The sequence below is a fragment of the Magnolia sinica genome, chromosome 8, assembly GCF_029962835.1.
Source record: "Magnolia sinica isolate HGM2019 chromosome 8, MsV1, whole genome shotgun sequence".
NCBI classification, from domain to species: domain Eukaryota; kingdom Viridiplantae; phylum Streptophyta; class Magnoliopsida; order Magnoliales; family Magnoliaceae; genus Magnolia; species Magnolia sinica.
Genome location: NC_080580.1, coordinates 91,142,851 through 91,159,070, shown reverse-complemented (window position 1 = coordinate 91,159,070; position 16,220 = coordinate 91,142,851). Strand labels below are relative to the sequence as shown.

General features: G+C 38.5%; 1 protein-coding gene across 3 annotated transcripts; it reads right to left on the bottom strand.

Annotated features, from left to right (window-relative positions):
* Window positions 1-5,508: 5,508 nt before the first annotated feature.
* LOC131253696 (reticulon-like protein B5) lies at window positions 5,509-15,365 on the bottom strand. 3 transcript variants are annotated; one of them, XM_058254818.1, is made up of 6 exons: window positions 15,097-15,365; window positions 14,279-14,471; window positions 10,710-10,890; window positions 7,024-7,165; window positions 6,867-6,936; window positions 5,509-6,031 (listed from the first exon to the last, which is right to left on the bottom strand). In XM_058254818.1, exons 1-6 carry the CDS (start codon window positions 15,112-15,114, stop codon window positions 5,862-5,864), a joined length of 774 nt encoding a protein of 257 aa, XP_058110801.1. In that variant the 5' UTR covers window positions 15,115-15,365; the 3' UTR covers window positions 5,509-5,861. The 3 variants fall into 3 exon arrangements, with proteins under 3 accessions (XP_058110801.1, XP_058110802.1, XP_058110803.1); XM_058254819.1 differs by lacking the exon at window positions 15,097-15,365 and adding an exon at window positions 14,889-15,033; XM_058254820.1 differs by lacking the exon at window positions 15,097-15,365 and adding an exon at window positions 14,632-14,712.
* Between the last annotated feature and the right edge of the window lie 855 nt (window positions 15,366-16,220).

Below are 16,220 nucleotides of genomic sequence, written 5' to 3'. Positions count from 1 at the left end.
ATCCAACCAAGGGATGGGATCAATTTTAAGGTAACGATGGTGATGTCAGTGGATTGTTTTAAGATCCATGGGATTACTTTTGTCCTATGACAAGTTCACCAGGTCCGTTTGGCTCATCATGCATATCCCGGGATATCGTGATCCCATCCCTCCTAATACCGTGGGATCGGTCCGGCCAAATAGGCCCTTAAGTTTACCACACCGACCCTGTATTTAATACTTTGTGCATTTAATGCAACCCAAGCTTATTATTTGGTTTGGTCTACTTGAGCATTGGATCTAACTCATTTTTGTGCACATACCTTAAAATGATATGAGAGGAGAGATTGACGGCATGGATAAACAGATACATCATGGTGGGCCCGCCCATATAACTGTCCATTCGTGGCTAGATAACCACGGGCCAGGACGCAATCCATATCCCAACCAAACAGCCCCTAACGGTCAATTTCCTCCCATGTCTCAGTAGCTTCTTCTTCTTCTTTTGTGTATACATTCTATGATATAAATAAACAATGAAGTAATAGTCAAATTCATTAATTGAATACAATAAATGTCTCAGTTCTTAGATTTAATATAATATACATAAATTAAATATGAAGAATTTTGTGATATGTAAGGAGTTCACCTTTACTTTCTTACCTAGCAACAATCACTTCACAACAAAGAAAATTTATAGCCACATGTTTAACTAAAAGAATAACTCAATAGAAATTACATGAATGTCAAATCACACAAAACATATGCACCAACTGTGAAATATGGAAGATTGTAGATAGTTTTAGACTTACTTTCTTACTACACGCGTACACATGTGCGTGTGCGTGTGTAAGGGTGTTTGCTCTAGTTATTGGATCTTTATTATCTCCTACCCCATTGCTAAAATAGTCCAAATGAAATTAGTCTTTTAGTAAAACAAGAGTTCTTTCCAAACTTGGCTAACTCTAGGCAAGGACTAATAATATATGGAGCACTCAAGAACTAATTCTCACTACAATAAATGTATGTACCTACTTGATGATGTAGGATGTGCCATAGATGCATTCCTTATATGGCTAGACAAAATAAATCCCAACGAAACCGATACTAATCCGTCAAATTTGGGCCTAGTCCTATGTAGGGCATATAGTAATCGGATCCTATGCATGTCCAGTTCAAAGAAATTTATTCTGGATGGGTTGAAATTATCATTCAAAGTGTGGACCATAAATCAACAATAACTTTCGACCCAGGCATCATCCCGAAACACATAACATATGTATCTTGATGTAACGATGGTTATGGGGTGACATTCATTTCGCACGAAAATGCACTTCCAATTCAAAATTGTGATTTTAGAAAATTTTACTACTTTTTGTAATGTTATTTTTTCATATCTTCTTATTTTTAGAGTTTTAGAATTTTCGTCTTTTTAAAAAATTGCTCTTAATAATGCTAAGAATGCTCCGGTAAGATTTACCTAAACTTTCTATTTTTAGAAAATTAAACTTTAGAAGAGTTATGTTATTTTGGGTAGCTAAGAGTTTTACTCTTTTGGGTAATTTTGAATTAAGGTTTGGGTTTTCTTTATTATGGTGTAATCGAGAAATCATACATGCATTATTCAATAAAATATCTAAATTCTCTCTTATTTTCTTGTGGACTCAAGAACCCCCTTTGTTGATTCAAGGTTTTGTCTATTTGAGGAAGTCGGTGATCTTCTTCTTCACTTTTTCACACTCTTCCCTACATCACGTGAGAGGAGAGAAATAGAGAGAAGATTACTCTAGGAAGAGATTTAAGCAATTGATTGTGTGGATGTGCACATCCTACGGATGTGTACGCCAATGGGTAGGCTTGCGGTTGGTCCAATCTATGTTGGGCCTATCGTAGACACCCCACCCAATATGAGAGACATATACTTGTCATCTTAACCATGCTTCCATAAAATTGAACCATTAGGGGAGTACTGAACGGAACAAATCGTCTGATAAAAAAGCTTTCAAATCGATATGATCATAACCTTACAAATATCAAGCACAAATATCGAGCATATACAAAACCGAAGCCCCGAAAGCCCAGATATCTTGGCAAGAATGGGTCTATAACTTGACCCAAGAACAATCAACAGTCCAAATCGGCAGGCCCGAGATGAGGACAATCGATGGTCTGCAAGGAATGATCACAAACATGCTTAATTAGGGTGCATTTCTCCGACTCCAACGGTAGCAAGTCTAACCCAAATTTGGTCCAGTCGGATCCTTGGCACCTGCTAAATACAACTACTGACTCCGGTCGACTCGAAAATGAACCAAAAACGAAATATCTAAAATTGTTTACTGTAAGTCCCAAAACTTTAAGGAATTATTCACACATCAGCTGAGGCCCAAAAATGGGGGAAAAAAAATTGAATGACTGCCTATTTTCCAAAGCTATGCTCCCATAGACCCCGCGTTCTGACCTTCTATCTTAATAGTAACTATGAGCTATAAGGCTAGAGGTGGTCTTCTAATAGCTACCCATTTTCGTCTATATAAACTGCATCACAAAGACCATACCTGAGAGAGGAACGAGTGATAAGGGGCATGTGAGACTACGCCGGTTACAGGCATAGGGATTCTAGGGTTATGGACTTCAGGGTGTAAAGAGTATTGAATTTCTCCCTTTTTTTTTCCCGCCTCTCAAAATTAAACCAATTCCAACTCCATGCATTCCAAAGATCCAGACAATTCTCGTGCATTTCTTTACATAGCATCTTTCCCTATCCATTTTACTTTTCTTTTATATGTTTGCCTACCTGCAAAATAAAATCTCTGTACAATAGGGCCGAATGTGATACTGCTAAAGTTTCGTTTTTTAAAAAAAAAAAAAACAAGAAGAAGAAAAAGCTGACAAACTTTGAAAGATGGAGACCGCACAACGTGCGAGCGAAAACATCTAACCAACCCTAAATACCATGGGAGTCATTCAGAAGCAGGAATCTTAAGATTTTCCGAATTTGAAGATTGTGCTAGGGCAACCCTAAATACTGTAAGCTTATTTGGCCAGTGGCAATTCCATCATCCTTGTAATATTACACAATCAATGTTGAAAAAGAAAATAAAAATACAGCCTATTCAACTTAAAAGCACAAAAGTGTTCAAAATTCTAAATCGAGCAGCTGTGAAGTGCAGCCCGCAAGTGTTATCCGCGCCCTGCGGGTGGCATTCACACCTATCAAGCCAGAACTATTCAAAATATAGATGGGCGTATGCGATCTTGCCACTTAATCCCATACATCCGTTCGTATGCGGTTCCATGTACAAGCTTAGATAAAACTCCTGTTTCGGGCTATAGGTCGAGGTCTAACACACCTCAACTTATCGATCGAGCCAGACCTACCATTTACCTCAACCTATAAGCTTTAGTAAACCCTACTTTGCTTAATTCATTTGTTTAGGGCGAGGCTTCGACGCTTCCCCTCCCTCCTTCATTCAATAAGGCCAGTGATGATGCGACAACAGCCTCACAAAGACCTACAATTAACAATTCCGACATAACCTTATGTGTGCGATCCATTTCGATCATAACCATGAAAATACTGTACATTTTGATCAGTAACCGTGTGTATGCTGTCCCTTCATCTGTGGGACCATATGAATACAGTCTCTTGAACTATATGATTGTATTCTGGGAATCTTGAATTGTAGAATAGCAAGGATTTATGACTTCTAATCTCAATAATGTATGAAAAGTCATTTGTTGTTGGATAATCTTAGTAAATTTATCTACTAAATTGTAGAACACACCGTCACTAAATCACAGTCCTAAAATCAGATTGGTCCAACAATCTAACCTTGATTCGAGGACATGTTAAAATAAAACCTTTAGATTTTTTTTAAACTGTCAAACGGATTTTTTTTAATTACTTTTATGCTGCGTAGCAATTCTTAAATACCTAGTGCCTGTGTATCACTTGTATGCTGCGTAGCAATTTTTAAATACCTAGTGCCTGTGTATCACTTGTACGCTGCGTAGCAATTTTTAAATACCTAGTGCCTGTGTATCAATCATCACATTCTGCCAGAGTATCAAAAGTTCAGGTTTTAAATTCAAATTTACAGGAACTTCTGCAAGCTAGATGGGGCCAGTTGGGTCCACCTCATTGTAAATGAACTGACGGAATGGATGGACGTGGCGGATAAAACACATACATCATTGTGGGTCCCACAGAGTCGGGTCACCAGGGATATCCTTGGTGACAGGCAATCTGCTGTCCTGATTGGACAGCGCACGCATACACACCATGGTGGAGTTCACATAGGCGATTTTAATGGTGTCCCATATCAACCGTTTGCGCATGAAGTCATTCCTCTGCATCAGCAAAACCCGTTCGTTGAAAAAAATTCTAAGGAAGAAAATCAAGAAGAATTCACCACCTATCTTCCTTCCTGATGTTATCATCGTAGCCATTCTCGCCTCTCTCTGTAAAATCTCTCCTCTGATTCAAGTGCATGTCCCGGTACTAGTGCTCAAACCTTCTCTTCATCCAATGCTCCACCCTCTATAGAGGGATTGGATGATCATTATCATCCTATTAAAATGATCATCCGGAGAGATGGCTATTGAAGGTGGCCCCCACATGATACAATGTCCAAATTAATGACCCTTTCTGGGATAATTAATACGGACCATCCATTTTCCAAGACATTGATTGGATAATAAGCATCATAAGGTCAAAAGCAATTTTCAGAGGCAGTCCACACGCAATGGATAATTATCTGACCCTTTATGGTATGATAAATATGGATGGTCCATTTCTTAGCTGTTGATAGTATGGTTAGGATCATCCAATCAATGGGTCCTTACTCATGCCTTAGTGGTAGACTCACAAGAGTTTCAACACGACGTCATGGGTTCAAGAACCCATTTTGCTGAAATCCCACTGGTGTAAGTGCGTGTGTGGCATGTGTGTTTTTTTTTTTTTTTTAAAGATCATCCAATCAATGTGTCTGTTTGGTTGGTTAAGATAATCTACCAATAGCTTCACATAGATTCACATAGAAAAATACATGGTTAAGATCATCTAAAGATAAGCCAATGTGGAAATACACAAGATTTGGATCTACCCACACCACATGGGCACTCGAACCCTTGACCTCAGTGTTGAATCACGGTCTGTCTACCACTGAGCAATGGAGTCAGGCCCAAGATATTTTTAGTTGATGTGTTTTTGGTGCTTCAGACTCTCCCATGTAAGGTTTAAAATAACAAAGTTATTAATATTGTACTTTTCCTTAGTTTAGGTAGATTTTCCTATTTCAAGATAGACTACAGAAAGTGATTATTTTGTGTGAAAATATTCAAAACAAACGAGGCAAAATCATTTTTCACAAAAGACATTTACCAGCTCCACATTCTGTGAATCCAAACAGCCCCTAAGATAATTGTATGTTTCCACAACAGCCCTGTTTTTATGCACAAGCGAATTGAATTGGGAACAAAAACTGTTGTGATATATCTTTTTTCTCGAGGAAATGACCCAAAAAAAAAAAAAAGCAGCGCATCCAAACTCACACCTTTAAGCTTGCCAAATTTAAAGGCAATCAATTCCACACTGTCATTAAACACTACTAGCAAGCTCCTAGTAGAAAGAAAACTGAAGGATAGAAATAGCGAAGCCATCAGAGGCAGAGCTAAAATAATCACCATCAGCTCATGCTATCCTCACCCTGTAGATTACTCCTAAAGTGTGCCTAAACTACATAAAGCTAACCTTCCAAATGTAAACCAAAACTCAATAAGGCAAAAAGAAAGAAAAAATGAAGAGGTTGTTCCATATGACCAATCACTGCCTTCTAAAACGATTAAGCAGAAGGAAGCTTTCTCTTATCTTGGATTTCTCACTGCTGCTTCTTGTGCATGGATAGACCCTTTGGCAGCTTTCGGAGTACTTTGGCGTCAAATACCTTGTACTGTTTGTTGATCTCATTCATTGCTTTCTCTGCAAAGGTGTCCACATGATCCTCATGCTTCTCATAAAGCACTGGCACCGTGTGTAAAATCACAAACACTGCAAACACCAATGGACATACAAAAAAGGAATTGACATGAAGTTGCCATCCACATGAAAAATAGCTGATTATACGAAGATCTGGGCTCCTGTTCGGGTGGGCCCTAAAGTGATTTGGTCCATGTTTAAAAATATATATATATATACACTGCTCAGAATACAGTAGCCCTTCTTGAGTGGAAGGGAGAGCTTCACCTGTCGAGTGTATAGACTGTTGTTTCATTATGTTTATTAGTGCTCATCTGGTGAGCCGTCAATCCTACGGTCATCCAATCAGTATCATTCCACACATGGACACTGCATGGAAACCTGATAAGCAATTCAGATCTCATCTATGTATGCTGCATTTATGGTTTTCGGAACCCCACATACACCCCCTGTATGTGACTTGAGACACTTTTTAAGTCATGGACATTGTTTTGGGACCGTACCAAAACGCAATGGTATCTATGCCAAAAAGAAAATATAACTTGGACAAGATTTTCCAAATAGACAGGACTACTGACACCAAAATTCCAAGAAGCACAACAACTTGAACCAAAGTTCATGGGCAGCCCAGATACAGATGTTGGAAATCAAATGGTTTGAAAAGCAAGTATCTGAGAATGATCGCTGCCTCATCTAACGGTTTGTCCCTCTAACATGCACAACAATAACAAAGAAAGTGCCTTAAAAAAATGGTGTAGAAAAGAAAGCATATTAAAATTTTAAGTAGGAAAAAAATATATCAACTGCATTTTCATTAAATACCTCCAATCATGTAACTAGAAATGAGCAGATGAGAGTGTACTTAGTGCAAATTAGAAATTCCATTTCAGAATTGAAGAGAACTGACCTATGTAGAAGAGGGTCAAGAAATTGAACCAAGTGCCAATTACAGAAACAACCCACAAGCTCACAATCACCTGCACAGAAGTTTTTTTTTTTTTTCCAACATCATTTTATGTCCAAATAAGGAGAGCATTAAGATAGCTTTGTGTAAGAAAAATTACCATCAGAAATTTTCTGAAGTCCCTCCCGGAAGCTATTTCCCGGAAGGTTGCAAAAGCATTGTTCATTTCATGTCTCAATGACAAAGCGATGCTCATGAAAAGGTCTTCAGGTAAGATAACCTCAGGAAGTTTTGGCGGAGACCTGATTTTTGGAAAGAAGATAAAACAATCAATAATTCATTAAAATAGATAACTGGACTGACTGATTTTTTCATGACAAAAAAAAAAAAAAAAGAAAAGGAATGTTCCTGTTTTGGTAATTGGAAGCAAATGTAACCCTTTAAAGTGAAGGTGACGATGATGCTGCTGGACAGTTATACTAATGTTCATGATGCTTTCAGTATTTCAACATTACAATGGTTTTATCTTTTATGAACTTTATTGTAACCATGATCCATGATTCAAGGGTCACTCCCCCTGATTTCTCATTGAATTACAATGTTTAGTGCTACTTTTAGCATAAACAATTGGCACGCATATATAGCGAGACATCAAACTTTAAGGGCCCATTTGGCACGCATAATAGCACTATTTTTAGCATAAAAATGGGGCCATAATGATAGATAATTTGCTATTCTCGTAGCACAGTTATATAAAATAATAATAATAATACCACTATCTGGAGCCTCTTTTTTTCTCACGGTACTTTCGCATTAAGTTAAAAGCTGGATTCCGAGAAAAAAGCTCAATCCAGCTATTTTCATAAGAATGAATTGTTAGCATTATGTGGGCCCACCTTGATGTGGACCATTCATAATGCAGGGCCCAACTTTCAATATGGGCCATTCATCATGTGGGCTTACCTTTTATGTCAACCTTCCATCATGTGGTCCCACCTTTAATGTCCACTATACATCATGGGGTCCCACTTCTGATATAGACCATCCATCAGGTGGGGCCCGCTTGATGTGGATCGTCCATTACGTGGGGCCACACTTTGATGTGGGCCTTCCATCATGTGGGGCCCACCTTTGATGTGAAATTGAGAATGCATTATGTGGGGCCAACCTTTGATGCGACATTGACCATGCATTATGTGGCCCCACCTTGATGTGGTCCATTCATCATGTGGGACCCCACCTTCAATATAAGTTGTTCATCATGTGTGCCCACCTTAGAAAGATGGTAAACAGAAGAGAAAAGGATAAGATGGGAATTACTTAAAAAGTTTAAAGACAAACATGTCCCAAATCGGCCAAAAATATTTACCCGTTTAAGCCAAATAAGCTCATAAAAATTAAATGACCTCTCCACTTATTTTTTAAGAGCTTTTTTACTAGGTTTTTTTTTTTTTTTTTAAAGGGCTTTACCAAACAGTCTATTTTCAAAATGAGAGCTTGTCGCTTTAGAATAAGAAAATAAGCTCATATCACTAGAGATGCCAAACGATCCCTAAGATGACCACTATGATCTAAAAGAAACAATTGATGAAGGCCAGGTCGGCAACAAAAACTTCAAGACTTGGCATTTGTATTCATTCGCCAACAATGGATAATCGTCCACAGTAGAGATAATATCACATTGGATAGGCGATCAGCTCTTGGTAAGGTGACAAAGCGGCATTGGAATCGACTGAATCAAGTCAAACTGACGAGAGCAGAAGTTTGGAGAATATATTTTGACCCTTGATTTGGTGTTCAGACCTTTGGCAACGAGTGAATAGCCAAAAGGGATATGTCCAGCCCAGAGGTAACTATCCAGACGTGATCCCTTTGATGAACAGACTCGAATATCGTATGGTTGAAATTTTGGCCAGTAAACCAATCTGGAACAATTTCCCCATTCCTGAAGGGAAAGAATTCGTTGTCTAGCTGATCTACGGCTAGATGGTAAAAGAACGAAAAGCAATTGGGGAAATTACAGTCTATCAAAATGGCTAAAAATATACAGTGTCCATAAGAAGAAAAGGAACTGGCTGGTTTGTTTAAAAATATACAGTGTCCATATGAACAAAAAAACATGTATAAAGCCAAAGTTGCAAAATCCACAGGGGACTACCTATTACTTGCAAGCCCCCAGTACAAATGTAAAACAAACCTTGATACAAATGTGACAAAACATAAGGGGCTAAGGCTAGTTTTAGGTCAAAAGCCAAGCTTTTGACCACAATCGTTTACTACTTGGTTGTTTCTCCAACCAGAACGCAAAAAAGTATCGACATAACCACATGAGTAGGAACATACAATGTTCTTGACTGGTTACTGGTCCCACAGTCTTAGCTTCCTTCTTGAGATAAATGTTGTATGAGACACCGGAATTATCGTTGTTAAAAACATCATCAGTGGCTTTGACAGTGAAACTTGGATAAATGGGTTCACCATGTACAGGGAGGCCAGTAAGGGCACAAATGTCAAATATGGTCGGGGCTCATCGGTCCACATCAGAAATGGAAGGTATTAGTAGATAAGCACCAAAAACAACTGACCAATGCTATGAGATAAGGGTTCATGGGTATGTCGAGATAAGAAAAACGAATGCATTCAAAGATCCCCAGATCCTTCTGGAGATCTCCATATTGGGTTCAAACTCGGTTAAACCAAGAAGGCCATTTTTCATGAACTTTTGGCTAGGTCTTAAGTTGTTTGTGGGGTGATCAAAATCACCAATTAAGCCAGTTGGAGCTCTGAAGGAACAGTTCTTCCTTACAAGATGAAAATAAAAGAGAAAGAAGAAAGAGATCTACAGAAAAAGTTGGAATGAATGTGGGGCCTCGAATCAAGTCTAAATCAGGTGTGGATGCATCAAGGGAAAAAAGCACCTGATTGTTGATGGCTTTTTCTAGTGGCTTGAGCAAAGTGATCACCAAACAAGGAGTGGATTTGGACGATGACGAATTCCCGAAATCCATGAAGTTGGCAAGTCTAGAAGATGAAGATGGAGCAAATGCAATGGAGGTCCTTTCCAGTAAAGAGAAGAAAGAAGCCTAAACGCAGTAGGCAAACATGAAGATGGAACTCGAGCTAGTATACGTGTTGCAAGTCTATCACAGGCTCACATTTAATGCAGATAATAATGCTAGTCAAATTCCTAAGACAAAGGCAGCTGATGCAAACTATGGATTAACTCAGCGCTGTGACATGGGGACGCCGGTACGATTCTCCAAACAATATGGCTACATCTCTTCAGATATCGGTCAAATGCGAAGAGACATGGGGGGGCATTGTTTACACCTGATTTAACTGCGTAACATCATGACTTAGATGATGTCACGAAGCAATGAAATATCCATCAGAGACAGAAGGAAGATTTCTTGAGCTGCTCTAACAACCAAATAAGATCAAAATTCATAAAGTCGTGAGTAGCTCAAAAAGGGTAAGCCCAGTTGGCGACAACAATGACATGTGTCGCATATCCCATTCACATGGCAGAGCCAGCTAACCACCACAGTGGCCTCATAACCAAAGTTGGACTAACATCACAACGCATTATTCACGTTCACGTGAAAAAAATGGCAACTATCACTGATGCGTGACAGCGCAAGAGAAACTTTCATCCACATAATGTCCCACATGGCCTTCGGAGGAGTGAATGCTATGCTACATGCTATTTGCTATTTAAAACATTGCCATTGATATCTCTATAGATAAATACATATTATTGATAAAAGAAAAGGAAGAAGCAGAAGAAGGGGATTCTAAAGAAACATGACAAAAAATTGTAAACAAACTGGAGGGAATAGAACTTACTTATTGATGGCGCAAGATACATGGGACCAGCAGCACAATACCCCCAATGAAATTATGAGGGCATGGCAAATGAAAGTAAGCAAGTGATAGCCAAGCCATTCAAAGATAAGCCACAAGACCGTCATGCCAGTGAGTATGCCTGCTGATATCTGCTTGTTTCTCCATAGTATAATATCAGCAGCTGAAAACCCAACCAACAGTTATTTACTAGGCAGAAACAATGAATCACATGCATGACTTGAGAACCACAAATCTAAAGCATCCGAGAACAAAAACATGCAAGAAGATAAGATTGAGAACCAAAGATCTAAAACATCCAAGAACAAAGAATCACAATGAAAGGGGACAGTAATTTCAACAAGAGAACAAGAAAACCCAATCACTATGTGTGCGCACGTGCAAGCTGTGATTGTTTCAAACAACATATTATATGCATAAAATAAAATCAGCAATCCATTTAAATCTTCTAATAAAATAAAATTTTCTCCAACACAAATATAAGCTTTGATTGAATCTACAGTGGCAAAGCAGATGATTCACTCATAACTCCATGGTTAAAAAAAAAAATCATCATAGCAAGTAGTAATTTAAATATCGGTATCAATGCATGCACTGCACCCTTGGGATATGGAAGCATATCGGTATTGCATGAATCGAGAAATGTAGCTATTTGTGGAAAATATCGGGAAACAATGGAAATTTCCAATAAAACTTCAAGATATGTTGAAAGAGACATGATTACACACTTAGAAATCAAAGACCACAAGAAAAAAAAGTGTGCAAACCAAGTTTCCTTTGTATAATCCTAAATTATGCATTTTTTGACAAAAGTGATGCAACTATATCCAAAATGAGTTCATACAATACATGAAGGAAAACAGATTCTCCCCAAAAAAATGGAAGAAAATGGATTTTGTGCGTTTTTTTCTGAATTTTTATCAAATTTCAGGTGGGTGAATGTATTGCAATGTATCGCCAGTACATACACAATGTATCACATGTATCGACGATACAGGGGAATTTTGTGAAATATCGCAATGTATCAATATATTGGAATATATCGGCGATACAATGTGATATTTCATGTGATACGAGAATTTAAAAACTCCCACCGGGCACCACATGCGATATTGATAGTATTGGCCAATTCTATTGATATTTAAATCATCGAATAGCAAGCCATCTCAAACCAAGGCTACTTGGATTGTGGATCACTTTGGTATGAGGTACAGGGATGGGTACGTGGTATGCTACTTACAACAATGCATAATATGCAAGGGTAGGATCATGCGGACCACTCCAATGCATACACTAAACTTATGCAAATATAGTTCTATACGAGAATTCATATTGCAATGTACATTTGAAATGATGAATGTTGATATTTTAGACCCCTGCATGCATAGTATTATGGTTATAAATAAATCAAGGGATGAAGATCTAAATTGTAAATAGAAATTTGCATTAAACTTAAGCAACATAAAAGTATAGAACCACAATTTCAGGTTGCTAGAAGTAGTGACCAGATGGCCAATGATCCATACTCCAGACCAAATGATTCAAAAAGGGAAATGTTTGATGTTGAGCACAAGAACAAAATTTAGCCCATTTGTTTGATCTTGCAAAACACACACTTTCAGTTTCTGATTAGCAAAATCTCCTCAAATAGTCTAAGTCTTTTGCATGTGTGGAAACTCATAATATTTTCAGGAACTCCAAGACAAATCAAACCAAGAAACTCCCTGTCACTCTTAGTGATGTAGATCCAAGGGTGGACCCCAATGATCGATGAGGTCCTCTAATCTATTCTTCAACTGATCAGATTGTTCCTAATATGTGCATCTATCAGGCCTCCCCTGTAATCTATTCTTCAACAGATCAGATTGTTCCTAGTATGTGCATCTATCAGGCCTCCCCATGACCACGTTGTTTGATCGTACGCGGATCCATGATCAGAGGGATCATCTTATGAGTTCATAAAGTCACACATTTTGGATTTCTTAATTTAGTGGCTTACGAGTTAATAGTCTTAATTAGGAACAATTATAGTTCTAGACAATTAAGTCAGGGGGCTTAAGTAATTTACAATACTAATTTAGTCTGCTATTTTTCTTTTTATATCACGCAATGTCTAAATGACACAAAATAGGTACCCGTTTGAAAGCCTATCAACTTAGCTTTGAAATGAGCCTAAGATCAATGTGGTTCTATCATGAATTCAAGTGAAAATTTTAACTTCTTCATTTTCTTTTTAACACAGATTCTCTTTGCTATGAAGAGTGATTACTCAGTTCTTTGGGTGCGACGATCCCTAAATTAGTGATGCCTATAAACAGTTGAAATCTCATTCAAAAGTTTTCTTTTCCTGCATTTATCATTCCTCCATATAGACATTGAATCTGGTATACAAGTTTGAGCAAACAGATCCTTCGAATCTTCTGTTCTGACAGAACTTCTGTCCAAACCAGTGAAACCAGGTATAATCTGTTTCCTTGATTTTTGAGATTCGGACTCCTTTCGAGCATTGAATCACTTAGCCAAGTTATGACTTTTGAACCATTCTTCAAATACCCAAAAATCATGGCATTGATACGGATACATGTCACCTTCAGGGCATGTTTATATACGTGGAATCCAAGGGAAAAGAAAGGGACAAATATTAATTATGCAATGATGGTTTCCATGAGAACTATTGAAACATGGAATCCAATTTAGAGTTTTGTTTGGATGGCAAGTGGAAAACTCATAGTCCTTTCACGATACTCACCTAGTTTCTCTGGCCAAGAACCCAAAATATGGAAAAAGTGTGTGATTATTTGGTGGAATCACCCTTTTCTTTGCTATCCACACAATACAAATAGTCAAATCAAAGGAAAACCCTCTTCCTTTTCCACTGTTTGGCACAGTCTACAGTTTCCAAACATGGCCTAAGATAAAAGTAGAGAAAATGAACATTTGAAATACACCAATCTAATCAATCCAGGCATCTCCACACAGATAACAATAGTTAGAAATAGAATCTTGTACTGGGAAACGACAAAACGTTATACACATATTTTCCCATAGATACCAAATACTCTAACTCCATACAAGTGGTATGTGTTTGGGATCCAAACTCGTTCCAACCCCTGTGTGGGCAGGTCATACTGAGAAAAACACACCAGCCAGACAATCCTAACCACTCATTCAAATGACTTCTGCCCACTGCACAAGGATGCTTGTCATCTTTATTTAACCATCCATTTGTAATCCTCAAAATTCATTTAATCGGATGATTAAGATCATCCAATCAGCTTGATTTTTGGGTCCACCAGCAATCGGGCCTGCAGGTTGACAGGTCCGGGTCTCATATGTATCATGTATACAATGGCTTGCCTAATACCTAAGGAAACCTTTTGTTATCTATCCTATGGGTGTGGTATCAGAGTCTGCAGATATTTCTTTTGGACAATAAAATAAAACAGATACTGATAAATGCAACAAACAGGGAAATATATGATATTCACGAATTCCTTATCAAATGCACTGAAATTAAAATAAAAATAATAAATGAAGTAGACATGCATTACATTTTCCGCCTCCGAAGAGGGCATGCACAGGCTGCTGCCTCCCAAACAAGCGAACCTTCTTTGACGCCTGCATCAGCTTCTCGCTCTCTGAATCTGAAGACGAGGAAGAATCTTGGTAATGATGGATCTTCTCATGAATCTTCTTCATCACAGATTCAGAACTGATATCTTCAACAGGATCTGACATTTTCTCCTAAAAATCAAGAATAAACGATAAGCCAAAAACTAAAAAATAGATCACAGCCAACGGATAAAGATAATCATATATTAAAAAATACAGAAATTTGTTATATCAATTCTAAAGAAGAAAATATTTCTAGGTGAAAACAGGCCAAAAGAATGTAGATCCAGACCCTCGATCTGATGGGCCCAACAGCTGATACATCGCCCCAAGAATATTCTGAGGGAAAATCAAAACCCTTCGATTGGCAGCCTAAAATACAAACGTGGCGGGTAGATGGAAATGGCCTACCATCTATATATATATATATATATATATATATATACACACACTCAAAATTGGATTGATAGGATCTTCCAATCTGGTAGAATTACTTATAAACGGGCAATCACAATGGTTCACACAGATCAACGGTCTGGATCTCCATACATCTGGGCCCACTTGAGCAAAACAGAGATACTCTATTCATCCTCGGGCCGAGGATCGTATAATTCATCTTAAGAGCTCTGGATATCAGCAATTTGTCGTGGAAATTCATGAAATTTCATTCAAAAAATGGAGAAAATAATGGAGAAAATAATTAATGAACGGATCAATAGCAGAAACGATCGTGTTTGAAAATAATCGAAATTCTTACCAGATCGAATCTAGGCATAGGGTTTCGAAGCTTTTCCTATCCTTCTCTCTCGCTCTGAGAACTCAAATTCAGATAACGGAAATCGAACGAGAAATTAGCGAGCGTTTGCTTCATAAGGAAAGCCAGGAGGCATTATATAGCCCGAAGGAGCGGGAATCGGACGGCTGAGATTCTTCCTCGTCATCAAATGGATACACGTAACGGCGAGATTGACGCCGTTACCATTCTCGTTTCCGCGGGTCTCTAGGGCCAATAGGAGAAGGTTTTGAAGTTTAAAAAAGTACAAAATTACATAAAAACCTATAAGTTATTTAAAAATGGCAGACTGCTTTCGGAATTCCTCCCTATTATGAAAGGGTAATTTGGTCTTTTCATGCACGGACCGCCAATGTCCGTTTTTTTCTGGGCGCGAGTTTCCTGCCACCAGTTACAGGGAGTTCCTGCAACACAAAGCCCTGTGGGGCCCACCGAGATGTCCGTGTGAAATCTACTCCGTTCATAAGTTTCCCGAGATCATTTTAGGATGAGAACTCGAAGATCCAAGAACCAAGTGGGCCACACCACAGTAGACAGTCGGCACGGAAACTCCCCAGCGTTGGGACCTTCTTGGGGTTTTCCGTGATGTTTGTATACAATCTACACCGTTGATAATGTGATTCCCACCAGGGTCAGAGGGAAAAATTAATAGACCGATCCAAAACTTCTATAGGCCCCCGATAAGGTTTCAATGGTGGGGATTCATTCCCCACATTTTCTTGTGGTGTGGTTCATTTGTTTATTGGATGTAGTTCATTTTTTAACTCTTATTGTAATATGAACTGGCCAAACGGATGAACCGGATGAATTCCATCCTGACATCTTGGTGGGCCCCACAGGGCTTTGTATCACCGGAACTCCCTGTAAACGGTGTTTCCATACACGTGTTGAATCAGGTCCATTCATCAGGTAGGCCGCATGATGAGTGGACTACTCTGGCATATGTGCAACGGTTTTTGACAGTTCTCGCCACTGATGAATGGATTGGATCTGGCGCGCGTGTCATGTTTTGGCACGTGATGAGCCCCTTGTTTTTTAATCTTTATTTCATCCGCTGATAGAGTATGACCATCCACACTCAGGCACAC

Bases quoted from the DNA above. Each gene is read 5' to 3' on its own strand.
- LOC131253696 (XM_058254818.1), bottom strand. The intron at 10,891-14,278 runs GTAATGCATGTC...TTGGGTTTTCAG, and splicing joins CCTCTTCGGAGGCGGAAAAT to CTGCTGATATTATACTATGG. The intron at 7,166-10,709 runs GTAAGTTCTATT...TCCAAAAATCAG, and splicing joins GTATCTTGCGCCATCAATAA to GTCTCCGCCAAAACTTCCTG.